This window comes from Mobula birostris, chromosome 8 (assembly GCF_030028105.1).
Source record: "Mobula birostris isolate sMobBir1 chromosome 8, sMobBir1.hap1, whole genome shotgun sequence".
In the NCBI taxonomy this organism is placed as follows: Eukaryota; Metazoa; Chordata; class Chondrichthyes; order Myliobatiformes; family Myliobatidae; genus Mobula; species Mobula birostris.
The window spans coordinates 53,002,591-53,017,697 of record NC_092377.1 but is presented as its reverse complement, the minus strand read 5'-3'; the positions used below and the strand labels follow the sequence as shown (position 1 = coordinate 53,017,697).

General features: G+C 38.3%; 1 protein-coding gene across 1 annotated transcript in view; it reads left to right on the top strand.

Moving 5' to 3' along the window:
• Window positions 1-15,107, top strand: part of nrxn1a (neurexin 1a) — a 1,764,001-nt gene that overhangs the window by 1,595,041 nt on the left and 153,853 nt on the right. The window contains exon 20 of the mRNA XM_072265192.1: window positions 7,671-7,842. Coding sequence (XP_072121293.1) covers window positions 7,671-7,842 — 172 coding nt within the window. The remainder of the gene's footprint in view (window positions 1-7,670; window positions 7,843-15,107) is intronic.

Sequence of the window (15,107 nt, the reverse complement as noted above, 5' to 3'; positions counted from 1 at the left end):
CGGCAGCTGAAAACTGAGCAAGGATGTCTCACCCTTATTCTCTTGCCGATCTTCAGGCCCTGCCTCATAGCCCAGACTCCAGGTCTCTTGCTACCCATCCTGTGACCCCAACTGCTATTTCTGTTGCAAGATTGTGCAGCATACAGCATGCAAAAATGAAGTTTCTACACCTGATTGCTTTTCCTGCAGGGTGCCATGGACTGATGCAGGCATGAGAATCCCATTCGTATGCAACCAGTCAAGTGGAAATTTTCAGTCATTACGTTGCTTCCATTTCAGTGTTTAACCATTGTCGATAGATAATGCACAAGAGAGCTAAGGAAGTAGAAGTTAGCCTTTTATTCTCTAGGACCCTGTCTCTCAGCTGGGCTGGTAACATGAACTATTTGCCATTGTACTTTTCTTGGGGATGAAGTATCGCATGTTTCCTGGAAACAGGACATTGGCTGTGAGAAAATTCTTCAAATGATCCACAAACACCAGAGTGGAAGCCATTCACTTTGATGAATAGGTTTATTGTGTAAATGGGACCTTGTATGAGCACATGAATGCAGTCATTGTCTGGGTGATTGAAAGGAAGCTAGCAATATTGGCATATTCCAGTGCTGAGATGCCATAAGTTGCTCACCAAAATCAAAGTAAATGGGGTCCTTTTTGTACTTAGATTTGTAGTGCTTGGTGACCTTTCTGATTCACCTCTGATGAGCACCAAACTGGATATGATGTGGCCATTTGGAAAAAATCCTATGCTGAGGAAGCTGAGGGTCAAAATGAGCAGTCCAGCTATTTAAGTATGGCTGAAGGTTATTGGGTCGTCACTGAAGTGTAGCGGTTAGCGCAATACTTTTACAGCTCCTGGCATTCAAAGTTGAATCCTGATTCCATTCTGTAAGGAGTCTCTAGATGTCCTTCCTGTGAAATGCATGGGTTTTCTCCTGGTCCCCTGATTTCCTCCCACAATCCAAAGACATACCAGGTAGGCTAATTGGTCATTGTAAATTATCTCATGATTACGTTAGTGTTAATCTGGTTTAAGGTCAAGGCTTATATGGGAGGCAGGGTTTGAGGGTTGGCACAACATTGTGGGCCGAAGGGCCTGTAATGTGCTGTACTATTCTATGTTCTGTTTTGTCGGCGGTTGCTGGCAGCATGGCTCAAAGGGCCAGAAGGGCCTTCTCCATGGTGTATCGCTAAAAAAATAAAAATAAATACAATTTTCTGTGACATGCTGTCTCTAAAGATTCTGATATTGGAGATCTTCTTTCACTTTATTGACCCCTAACCAAACTGAATGACCAGCTGGTGCAGTTACAGTTTTGGATGGACTGCATCCAGAGGTGTCACCGCTGACATCTTCAAGCATCATACTTGACTCGAGTTCTCACATCCAATTAGTGTCTGTGTTTTGGATTAACCACTCTCTCTAAATTTAAATATATTCCAGATTTTGGAAAAGAAATGAATGTCCTGTGGTGAGTTCGAAATATTTCAGTTAGGATCCTTGATGTCAGCGGAGTCTCTTTAAATAGCAGAGGTAGTACAAGGTTTAGGAACAGCTTCCTTCATGTAGTGTATTTAATATTTCAGTAATGTTAATATTGTAAATATGTTCTTTGAAACATTCTTTGATGTTTACGTAATTCATTATGGGTTATTTGTATGAAGTATGTGAATGGCATACATCATAACACGTCTGAGTACCTCACTGAAAGAAGAAATGCTAAGTAGACACAAATCCCAGTTCTTGCGATTTTTTTAGATTAGAATTTTGAAGTTACAAAACAAAACGGTGGCGACAAGGAAATTTTAAAATGAACTCAAGATGACCACTAGTTAAAATGCAGCGCATTAATTTCTTTGAAAAGGGGAGGAGAGAGATGTTCAAGTATAAAAAAGCGCAGCATGTGTTTCTTCAGAAGGAGAGTGAGTTGTTCAAGTTTAGAAAAAAGATAAAAATGGTTGAAATTCACGGGTTCATAAACATTGAGTATCAGGTCATAATAATAAATAAAAATCGCAGAAATAGCTGGTTACATTGAAAAAAGATAGATGTGTTTGATTGCACAAGAGATAACTAGGTGATATATGCTCAATAAATTGAGCAGTATTTTAAAGCAAATGAAGTAGCCACTGAAAAGCGAGTGCCAGAATTACTAAGTTCAATAGGTAGAAAAGCATATAGCTTGCTTAGAAGTTTAACTCCAAACAAACCAGCTGAAATGAGCTTTGCTGATATCATGAATGTAATGCAGAAAAATTTGGAACCAAAACCACTGCTGATTGCAGAACACTTTAGGATTCATAAACAGAATTAAACCAAAGAAGAATCTATTTCAATTTACGTGGCTGAATTGAAGAAATTTTCTGAGCATTGTCAGTTCAGTGATGGTCTTATTGATGGAGTAAGAGATCGTTCAGTTTGTGGAATCTTACAAGAAAACATTCAAAAATTGCTCCAAAAATACTCCAGCATTGTGGGGCCGTGATTAGCTGAGACAACTACAGCTTGATTGGAGATCTATTCATTAATAGTAGGCCATAGCCCCTGCAATAGGGTCAACTGAAAGCAAGTTAAGAAAGGTGCTGGATAATGCCACAGCATTGTTCAATGATCGGCCAAAATAATGGGTAAAATAATGTTAATGAATATATCACAGTCAAGTTTTGCACTGCTTATTTCTGATTCCATCTGTGATAAAGTAAACAGTGAGCTAGATTGCATGGAGGCAGAAGGAATTATGTCCAAGATTGAGTAGAACCCACGGAGAATGCCAGTGGTCCCAGTACCCAAGAAGGATAGGACTATCAGTATCTGTGATGACTTTAAGGTCACCATCAACCTAGTACTGAAAGTAGATCAAAATTCTCTGCCCAGAATGTAGGATATCTTTGGGCAACACTGAAGCAATGTGGTGAAAGCTGTGGCCTACTTACAGATGGAGGTGGTTGTTTCTCACCATAAACACCCACAAAAGGTGCTATCACTATAATAGAATTCTTTTGGAATCACATGTGCACCTGCACTCTGGCAGAAAGCTATGGAATAGGTGCTATAAGGCTGCTCAGGCACTCAGTTTACCTGGATAACATAATTGTTACAGTTGAGGATGACAAAGAACATGTCCAAAAACTCAGGACAGTGTTTAGATTAGAGGATTATGGGCTCAGATCATGACACAACAAGTATGATTTCTTTAAACCAAACATCACTTATTGTTGTCACACCATTGAAATAAAAATATTACACAAGTATGCTGAGAAAATTCAAGCAATGATGGATGCCTCCAGGTCAAAGGACATGTCATAGTTGCAGTTATTTTTAGGATTTGTCAATTGCTATAACCTAACTTGAGTACTGTGCTCTGCCCTAGAACTCCTGACTATGGATCAGGAAGAAATGGCAATGTATAAAACAATGTGAGGTGGCTCACATTGAAGAAAAAAGAAGTGGTGACAGCAGACACTGTTTTTTTTCCTCTCCATGCCTTGTGGCACATCAGGTGGCAACATTGCTATTTCTTTAGCATTTCTCTGTTTTTTACAAAGCTGAGTTGCTAGCTCGACACTCAACCCAGCACAAGTGGAAAGCAAGCAAGGAGCCAGCCGGATTTGAACCTGGAACCACTCACCTCAAAGTCTGGCGCAGATGCCACCACACCACCGGCCACCAGTCAGGCACTCTACTCACACATTATGATCCACACCATACAGTGAAGATGCCTGTGCTGCCTCATCTTTTGAGATAGGGCAGTCATGTCACATGTTATGAATGATGGACGTGAATGCCCCATAGCCTTTGCACCACATTTTATTTCTGCTGCAGAGAAAAATGATGCACTGATTGACAGAGGGGCCTTGAGTCTCGTATGGGGTATAAAAAGTCTCAACTGATACTTGTTTGGGAGAGAACTTACTCTCACTACTGATCATCAACCACTAGTGTCCATTTTCAATCTACAGGAGGGTGTTCCACTAACAGCAGCAGCACAAATGCAGAGATGAGCTCTGTTTTTCTGGAGGGTACAATTACAAGATCAAATTGAAGACAACTAATCATAAAAATACTGATCGATTGCTCCATTTACCCTTTGAATAGGAACTACCCGACAAATTTACAAAAGAGGACACTCCTCTTGATGTATTCTCCCTAATGAAAATCGAAGCTCTCCCTATTATGGCAGAGTTGCAAAGGCCAACTAGAAACAACCCCGCACTGTCTTTGGTCTACATGGTGACGCAAAATAGCTCAAGTGTGCAGTAGAAATTCTAGCTCCCCCTATTTTACTAGCATGAGATGAGCTTGCCCCTGACAGAGATTGCCTTATCTGGGGATTGAGAGTTGCTGTATCATCCAAGCTGAGAGCTAAAGTGTTGGAGGAGCTACACGCTGGTCATCTAAACGTGGTCAAAATGAAAATATATTGGCTTGCAGCTTTGTCTCGTGGCCTGCATAGATCAGCAGATCAAATAGTTTGCCATGCACTGTTCGGGAAGCCAATACATCCGGAAGATGCTACGAAGTGCCTCTCCATCCTTGGGAATGCACTGCATTGCCCTGGCAGAGGATTCATGTGGATTTTGCGGGGCCATTCATGGTAGTAGTGGATTATCTACAGGTGTTCCCAATAGCCTCTGCTACAGCCTCGCACACTGTTGGGAAGAAAAGTCTCTTCTCAAGGACTGGTGTTCCCAAAGACTTGATCAGTGATATTGTGCCACAGTTTGTTGTTTAACAGTTTCAGTCGTTCTTAAAAATGAATGGAATAAGACATATTATATTTGCAGCATGCCACCCAGCTACAAATGGCTTGGTGGAATGATGTGTCCCGAGTCCAAGGAACATACTGTGAGCAATATATGTAGAACACATTACATTGACACTGAATTGGAAGATTATCAATTTTCTCCCTGCATTTCTCAATGCACACACTCTACAACCAACAAATCACTAACTATGCTGTTTTTGGGACATCCCTTATGCCGTTTTAAAATTTAAAATTTGAAGTTTTCTGTGCTGTGGATGTCTATATCTATAAAAGCAGGGAAGAGTGTAGTGTATTTAATATTTGAGTAATATTGAAAATATGTTGTTTGAGCATTCATTGTTTGTTTACATTATTCATTATGGGTTCTATGTAAGAAGTACATGAATGGCCAACGTCATTACACCACCAGGTCATATGTGAGCGACTTACTAAAGAAAAGAAAAACTAAGTAAACATGAACCTAGGCTCCCATGCTTTTCTTTCTATTAGTTTCTGGAGTTACAAAACAATACACTCTCCACCTCCATACAGACAATGAAACAACCCCATGAACACTACTTCACTATTTTTTGCTCCTTGCACGACCTGTGAGTGAGGCCTCCTTCAGTCAGAGTTGACCATGGGTATTGAACCGAGTTGTCTAGATACACAGGCTTGGGAAGTACGATATGGAGAGCAAGCTGTTGCCCATGTAGCATGCTCCCCCTCTTCACGCATCTGATGAACCCAAAGGAACAGCAGAGACTTATACAGTTTGGTATCAGAAACATCGCAGGAATTGCCAGTCAGCATTGGACTCAATGTAGGACTGCCTTAGCAACTACCTTCAGATTTTTCCCTTGGGGTTTATTTCTGAGCCTTCCCCATGAGTGGGTATAGATGCAAGGCAGCAGAGGTTTGAGATCAGAGTTTACCTTCTCCCAGATATGCTGCCAACCACGACTGATGAGCCCCATCTGCCCGAAGCGACTAGTTTTAAGGCGCCCGTTACCCGCCTTTGCCCCTTTCCTGTCAGTAGAAACAGTTCCATTGGGTTTTTGATTAAGCCTCACGCAAATGCCAGGAGCTGGTCTTGCTTGTCAGAGGCTATTTGAAGCGCATGCCATTGGGAGTATTACCACCCCCAGCTATAAGAACTTTGGACTACTTATTTAATATTTCTATGCTATATATATGTTCCTTTGTATTCATTGCAATTTATATTTTTTTATGTATCATGCTCTACTAATGTTGCAGAACAACAAACTTCACAACATATGTCAGTGATAAACCTCATTCTGATTCTGATTCTGATTCTGAAGTTGTGCAATGTGCCCCTAATTATTCTGAAACTGACCACTGAAGTTATTGGTTTCATTTTGAAATCCACTTTCTGCCAGGATGTGTATGATACAAAAAGTGACACATCAGGTATGTGCTTGAGGCTGGAAAAGTGTCAAGGCATTTGTGCGAATAATTAATAGAATTGCCTGGTCCAGTTTGTAGTGGCAATGATTTCATCAAGAAAGGATTTCCAGCCTGACATGTCTTAGGTTTACAATGATTCATGTCTGATTGGTATATTAAAGGCAGGAACTAATCAACCCAATTCATTCTTAGTCTCAATGCTAAAAAGAGCATATATTTGATCTTTTGCTGAGATCCCAATGCAGTGCAGAACATGACTGCTTCCTGGCAGTTCAATATGTACTTGATCTCATATTTCATTTCATTATGGTTAAGTATACTTAATACACACTGGACAACAAAAATTTTGCTTCCTGAATACCTTTAGGTGTATCTTATGAATTTTGGGCTACTAATCACGAAAATCACCACAAAATTTCCCTATCACGCACCATTTTTTAAATAAACGTATGTTTATTATTTCAATTCATAATTCAAGTCAATTACATTGTTGCCTACAATGTAAGCTGAAAAGTTTCCTATCTTGTCCAGGCATGCTTGGGCATGCTTAGACGGCATGGCTGCTGCTTGACAGGACAGGTTTTAGTAATAATTATTGGGTTCAGGTCTGTAAGAAGGGAATTTTCTATCACCAGGCACAAAAATTTCTATGAAGGATTTTGATATTTGAGACAGATGCTTCCCAGAATAACTGATGCCAAGATTAAGGAAAGCATTTTTGTTGGTCCACAAATCAAACAGGTCATCAATGACAGGCAATTTGAAGAACTTCTAGTGGGACTGGAGAAAATCACATGGAAGGCATTCAAGGAAGTTGCTGAACTTTTTCTTGGCGTCTACAGAGCACCAAACTACATGCAGCTGTTTGAAAGCATGCTTCAAGCAGATAAAACCATGAAATGCAACATGTCACTAAAGATTCATTTTCTGCATTCCCATTTAGACTTCTCCCCTGCAAATCTTGGTGCTGTTAGTGACAAGCATGGTGAAAGGTTTCACCAGGACATTGCGATCATGGAGAAAAGATACCAGGGCAACTGGAATCCATCATTGCTGGCAAATTATTGTTGGACACTTAAGCCTCAGACACTGAGTACAAATGAAAATCATTAACAAAATATTTTTAACTTAGTTGAACTATTGCAAAGCATCAGCACCATTATGCAATTAAACGCATTATATTCAATAAAAGTTAATTTGTTGTTTCTCCAAGTTCCTACGTGATACAAGTAGTCTGAAATTATATTTGTGTTCATCTTCAAGCAGTCTATCATAAACAGAAAACAATTCTGAGGAAGCAACACTTTTAAGAAGATTTGTTGTCCAGTGGTATCAGTGTTGAGAATTTTCCTTTTTTCAGTGCAGATTATAGCACATCGTGAGGATTTTTTTTCTTTGCATTTGTTCTACTGCACTTTCGTTATACTTAACCATGGCAAAATATGTACTATTCGAGGTAGTCAGTGTGGATGACCGTCTCTGTCCCTTTCGTTACAGGAACACGGAAAAATTCGGGTTATTTTTAATGTCGGAACAGATGACATCACCATTGAAGAATCAAGTGGTATTGTAAATGATGGAAAATACCATATAGTACGATTTACACGGAGCGGTGGTAACGCCACTCTACAGGTGGACAACTGGCCAATCATTGAACGTTATCCATCAGGTATGTGTTCAAAAGCAATACAAATAGATGTGCATCATATACCATTATCTGTGAGCAAGTTTTGCACAAAATTGATGAAACAATAGTTTACCAAGCCATATGTTTACCAGGAGATCCAACTCAACATCAAGAGAATATCGGCCTTATTAAGTTTGTTAGGTCTACTTAGTTAACAAACAATAAAGGGTATAACTCGAAAATGACTGTAATAAGCAGAGGAGTTTCACTTTATGCTGGAAAATAAAACAATTTCCAGTAGTTTTTTAAAATAATCAAACTATTAATGAATTGGATGGCACAATGATATGATACTAAATGTCAATTCCATTAAGTCAACATTGTGACAGTTTGAAGGGTTTTGACAAAAGCTGTGTGAAGAAATAAGAGGAAATATCCTTCACTCGTTCATGATAAACTGCTCCACAAAATGTATGATTAACTCTGTTGCAGCAAGTAGCCATAATCTGATGTAAAGATTGAGGCGTTCTGTTTTATTGTATTTAGGAAAATTAATGAGGTTATAGATTGTTTTATGTTATTTAAAAACAAAGATTTAACTAGTATTAGATATTCCAACTCTGAGAAAATAATTGCCAGTTATCTATCTATGCCTCTCATGATCTGATTAAACTTTTATCAAGTCTCCCCTCAGTATTGACCAAAGACAGCTTACAAACTCAGAAACTTCTAAGGTTTTGGAAGGATCAGTAGCTCAGCGGATTGTTTGGTTGTTGTAAGGTTGGTGAATTCGATGGTATTGAGGTCAGTGCTGTAATGGGAAGAGGTGTTGATGGTCTTACGCAAGTGCTGGTTTGTAATTACAGTAATTTGAACCGATCAAAGGTATATACTTGGTGCCAAACCAATATCTGATCGAGAAGTTTCCTTTTAATTTGTGCTATTATTGAGATCACAGGACTTTCTGTGACACCATTGCAAACAAGTTTGGATTTCCAACTTGGTATGATTTAACACTAGCATGATTTCATTCCACTCAAAGATATAAAACACCAGTTTACAATTTTTCGGCCTACTTTCATGCCTTTATGACCAAAACCAAAACAATATATATTTTTTAAAGAAAGCCATGTTTAAAAAATTGCAAGCTATTGATGTGCATGTTGGAATTAAAGTATAATATCTGATAAACATATTAGAGAATAAATCATGTATCCTTAATATGTTGCTGCAGGCTTATGTATTGTCTCATGACCTACATACATGCACTAGCAGCTAGCATGTTATCTCTCAGTTGTTTTGAGGGTTAAATTCATTCTTATCAGATTACAGAATTTTAGAGAGAACTAAAGCTAATTATTTGAACCGAATCAGATTGAACACATACTAAAGTAAAATGCTGCAGATGCTGAAAATATGAAATGGAAGTAGAACATTTTTGGCACATCTGTGCAGAGAAAAATTAATAAACGAACATTGATCTGAAGCATTTACTTTGTGGTTTTAATATACAGAGGCAGAGAAACTTTGTGAGCTAGATTAATAAATTTCAATAACTGAAGGATGTAGTCAGTCGCATTAAGTACAGTGAATACATATGATTGATTTGAGATATTCATTAATAAGGTTGAAAATTCAGATCACTGATATTAGCTGAGGTATCCCTGGCAACAGTAAAATTCAGTTGTGTTCTAGGTCATCATATTTCAGTGTTAAATACACAATGTGGATGTATAAACCTGTATTGTGTTGTTCAATATTTTGCCATAGTCAGTACCTCTGTTCACATATGATCTTGGCCAATTTGCTGGAGATTGGTTAACTTAATCATACTCCTATTCAATTTCATTCAGCAAAAAAACATAATTAAACATGAACACATATAGAACCGTAGGTAGTGATCTGTTTTAAAAATGTCATCTTACACAATGGGTTACAAAACTTCATTTTAGCCAGTGTTCTGGGCTGTAACATATCAAGCCTATCTGCAGAAATGAAAGCATCCCTACTATATTTCTGGATAATAGTCAAATTAAAGAGTCTATGAGAAATGTTAGCCCTAAATAGAAACAGAGAATGAGGAATGTTTCAGTCTTAAATCAGTTATACACAATAAAGTGGTGGGAGATGGATTTCGCAGGTTTACCGTACCCATTTAATTATCTGAAACTGTAAATGTTATCTTTTCCTCACGTGTTATATAATTTATTTTGACATGAACATTAATTCTATGAAAGGGAAGTAGCCTACTGTATAAAATTCAATCTTCATTTTTGCCCAAGGTATGAGAATGAATTAATTGCTTTAACATGTAAAATACAAATAAATTCACCTTGAGTGGAAAAAAGTATGGCAGGACGGCTGCAATTACTTTGTTTTCTTGGAAAAGGAGTTTTAAACTTGTTCTGTGAACTACTTAAAATATTGAAATCAGAAGAGAATTCCAGAAAATCCTTGTTTGACTAATAATGCAAGTGTATAAACCATTAAGTTATTTAATAATAGTTAGGTTAGAGATTTTGTACAAGATTACAGTAGTTACTGTCATACAGTTAACTATATATACTGTAAAAGCTCCATCAGCTTATCTGATAATAGGTTTCCAGAGCTATCATCTATGTTGGTTGCTTAGATGTTCCAGCAAAAGAGAAACAAAGCAGCCAAATTCATGTCATGCAGCAGTCAGTTTGTTGAGTTTCTTGAGTATACCTGCATGTTCAATGATAAAGGGGACATGAATGGCATTACTGAGTTCTGAGAACATTACTAATGAATGCATGCATAGAAAACATAACCACCATCTCCCAAGCAGAACATTGTTGGCAGATAAAGAGTAATTTGATTTCAAGCTTTGAAAGATGACTGCCGTTGCATTAAATAATTGCTTTCAAGTTAATATTGATCATTTCAGATGTAAATTGTAATTATGTATGTTGTTATTTCTTGGCACCAAATAACTTAAGATTATTTTTCATGGTTCTGAAAAGAAATAAAGGCAATGTCATGGACAGGCATGAAAAATAATTTATATTCTACTGACTCAGTAAACAACTGCAAATAGTGAAATTGTAAGTCAGCCAAAAACAAATTCAGTTTACTCTATTTAAAACACAATTTCTCATTTTCTTTTTATTGCTTAGCTAATTAGAGAAACATACATTTCTAATAACAGATGTTTCTATGATGTTGCTGGGGTTAGATTGAAAGAATTGCAAGAAGGTAATAAATATATAAGCTGGGATAAAGTCCCTTTAAGGATATTAAGCAACAGGGGTAAGCCCTGACCAAAGGAACTGCAATGATGAAAAAGCACATACGAGAATCCGAGTTAAATTTGGCTGTCCTGTAGTGTAGAGCAGAGCTACTAGGACTTGATGTTTCAATCCCTATGGTAAATTGGCACCCTCAATGTTGGCAGTGGGTTTGGAGTGGTGACAAGGAGGGAGGGTAGGTACATCATCGGGGTCATCAGGTAGGCATCCTCCTTCTTTGATGTTTCGTTGATAAGCCCACGACGTCTCCAGAGGGCTCAACGGTGCTACCTGGCATCCCAGATACACCCCCCTCAGTTCCATACCCTCCTGTCTTCATCTCGCAGCCCAGTTGTTGTCTTTCCTTTTAATCCAAATCTAATTGCTGCTTTCTTCTGCTGCATTTGACAAGGACTTGATTGCTTGTTGGAGGGACTGACCCCTCACCCCCATCTTCTTCAATAGACTGGTCGTAGATGTAGCAACGAATCCCCTGCCTCCCACTTCTACAGGGAAAATCTTGATCTTCCAGCCATTCTGGGCAGCTTCAGTTGCCAGTTCAGAGTACTTGGTCTTTTTCCTCTCATAAGCTTATTATTAAATTTAATTAGGTTAATATGTGTGGAATCTCTTGTTTGTTCTGCAGTCTACCACATGCTTATGGATTGTACCTCAGCCATTCATCTGATGGAAACTTGAACAGAAAAGTGTACAGATGCTCCTTGCCTCCCTGAAGTCCCTAGAGTTATCTAATCACACATGTAGAAATCTAGATTAGTGTAGACAATGATCTTGGTGCTTAATTCAAGCACTTTTCCAAAGATGGTTGGCCCTCAAGCATAGTTTGCACAGTGATCAGGCCACTGTGCAAAGGAAAGATGAGAGAAAGCTCTTTTTTAGAGCTCAAAATGTGCAGGAGAGCTTGAGGTCCTACATTATAAAACTGTTTCCTTCCTCCTGATTTTCTCACCTCCAGCCATTGTATTCTACCTCTACTGAACTTGAGATCTTCTGATATCATTCTAAAAGATAAACGAGCAATCTTCTCCTTCTGTATGAAAGATGTATTAGCTTTATGGGCATGACCAATTTGCCTAGCATGCTGGTAAAGTGCAGAAGAAACTAAAAGGGTTCTTGTCATCATTTCAGCTCTGCGATTCTCTCTCACATCTGAGTTCACACCCAGACCGAGGCGGCAGTCTCTGATTCTGGCAGTGTTAAGCAGAGTGCAAGTTTCAAGAGCAGTGCGGAGCAGAGAATGTCTGCAACCCTGTTCTCTTGCATGACCCTGCCAACTGCTGATTGGAAGAAAACATTGATAAACTTTTTTTTTATTTTTAGGAAATGCAGTGTAGATTAGGTCCTTCCAGTTCAATGAGCCACCCTGCCCAGTAACCCACCTGTTTAACCTTAGCCTAATTGCAGGGTGATTTACAATGACCAGTTAACCTACTAACTAGTACGTCTTTGGACTGAGAAGGGAAACCAAAGAACCCAGAGGAGACGTACCTGTATCCAGAACATTCTTACAGCAGACACTGGAACTGGACTGGACATAGAACTCCGACACTCCAAGCTGTAATTGTATCACACTAACTCCTACACTACCATGGCACCCCAATTGACCATGTGTTCTGATCTGTGAATTCTCAGTTTAACAAAGAAGATACAAGAAATGAAATGGAAGAATGTAAAATTCAATTTTCAGTTTTTAAATATTTCATATTAATACTTCCTCATTGAATGATAAGTGCATTGAAAATTTATTTCTTTTAATAACAAAATATACAAGTAGTGGCCAGTCAAGACTTTGGGAAGCTTAGACTAGTCCTAACCTAGGCATGTTACTGATTAAATGCATACGTATAGAAATATTTTCCAGTTCTCAAGCCATGCATATGATGTAATAATGAAGCACAGCACTTCCTTATAGATCCTAACACTGGAAATTCATTATTGAGTCTTGCATTATGTTAATCCGTTCTGAAGTATTCATACAGGCTGTAATACTTTGTTGATAGAAATTCAGGTGACAAACCAACTTTGATTTTGAATATTGTGTTTTCTCTGAGTGATGTACTATGTCAGGAATAAAATGTATGGACCTTCTTTCTGGAGGACTTGTGTGCAGAAATAAAGGCCATGTGATGCAGTAATGATGAATGCTATCAGCAAGTAGCAAGATTCAGTGCACATGAAAAGAAATTATCTTCCTTCATCAATATAATCAATATGTTTCAGAAATCAGTGATCATTTTGAGCACATTTTGTCATCATCTTCCATTTCTTTTGTGCTATTCAAGTAACAGGCACGCAAAGGCCATTTAAGTGGTTAGCTAGTCTTGTTTTAGGTCAGTGATTTCATAGAATCAGGTCCATTAGATCTTATGCTCCAGAAACCTGTATGTTAGCTCTAACAACTAATGTAAATTTGTTCGACATTTTTATGATTTTGGATATGGTAGCATTGTATAAAATACCATGAAATATTGTAGAAAGCATGTTTATGCCTCCAGCTGTATTGCCACATGTCTCATTCATTTTGTAAAGTGGCGCCTGTAATGCTGAGAATGCTAGTGCTTTACTGATCAACACTTTTGTAGGAAGGACTGTCTTAGGGATAAAATATCATTGGCACTCTCTGCAAAAGCAGATGAATAGTAAACCAATCTAAATATTAGCAGTTTAAATTCCTTTACTACACATCTCGCCATTGGCATTGGCACAAGGAAAATATGTGATCTGCTGCTTCAGTGCTCTGCTTCAGATTGTCAGAAAACATCCGTATATTTCATCTGGAATGCATGAAAATACAATTTTCCAATTGTCTCATGCAATTATTCTTTTATTTTCTAAATTACTTTTATTGTATTTGAGCCAGAACTATTGAAATTTAAATGTCCTAGTCTCATATAATTTTTGAGTACAGTCACTACCTGTGTTTCAGGATACAATGGCTAGAATGTACAGTCAGCAGCCGTACAGTGCAAAAACTGGAGACTTTTAATCAAGCCTCTGTTAAAATAACAGTCACAGGATTTTTCATATTTGCCATGAGAAAATGCAATACTGGAATGTATTATTAAAGTATGTTCTAAGTATTATAACATAAACTAACCTTAGAAGTTGACGCCAAAGAAATCTAAACCCCATTTCTTTAATCTATGCAATATCAAATCTTTGGGTAACTTTTATTTTCAAATATGCAACGGTCAACTTAATTGTGACAAAGCACTTTGTACACCTGATCCAATAGAACTGAGCTATTCTATTAATCTGCTGCATGTTTCTTGACAATTTGAAATTAACCATCGCAGTTCAATAAATTCTTAAAGGAAGAACGCGATTTGTCATTTTCACACCATCAAAATCTCCATAACTTTCTGATCATCAGTTAAATTTTTTATATACCAGCAGAATATTTGGCTCTCTGAAAATTGTCTAGTTCTGGAGAATATGTTGCTGAGTTGAACTTATTTTTCATATTTTACTTTTTTTTTGGTGTGTGCCTGAGTGCGTTCAAGTCTGTGCGTGAGTCTGTGCGTGTGTCTGTGCATGCGTCCATGATGATGTCTTTTTCATGGCTTTTTTACAAGGCACAGAGCGAGAAAGAAACTGTGTGGCGCGCCACTCCTTACACAGACATTTTCGCAGTATTTTTCCCTTTTTTTATTTTACAAGGTCGAGTTGCGATCTCGACACTCAACCTGGCACGGATGGAAAGCGTACTCGGGAGTGGACCCGACTGGTTTCAAACCCGGGAACCTCCGCTCCCGGGTCCGCCACGGATGTTATTGTGCCACCAGCCGGCCTGAGTTGAACTTATTTCAATTGTTATTTTTCATTTATAATGTATAAAGTCCTATTTTCTAAAGCTTTGGTGACAGTTCCTGTTGAAAGTTTGTCCATAAGACCATAAGACAAAGGAGCAGAAGTAGACCATTCGGCCCATCGAGTCTGCTCTGCCATTTTATCATGAGCTGATCCATTTTCTCCTGTTTAGTCCCACTCCCCCACCTTCTCACCATAACCTTTGATGCCCTGGCTACTCAGATA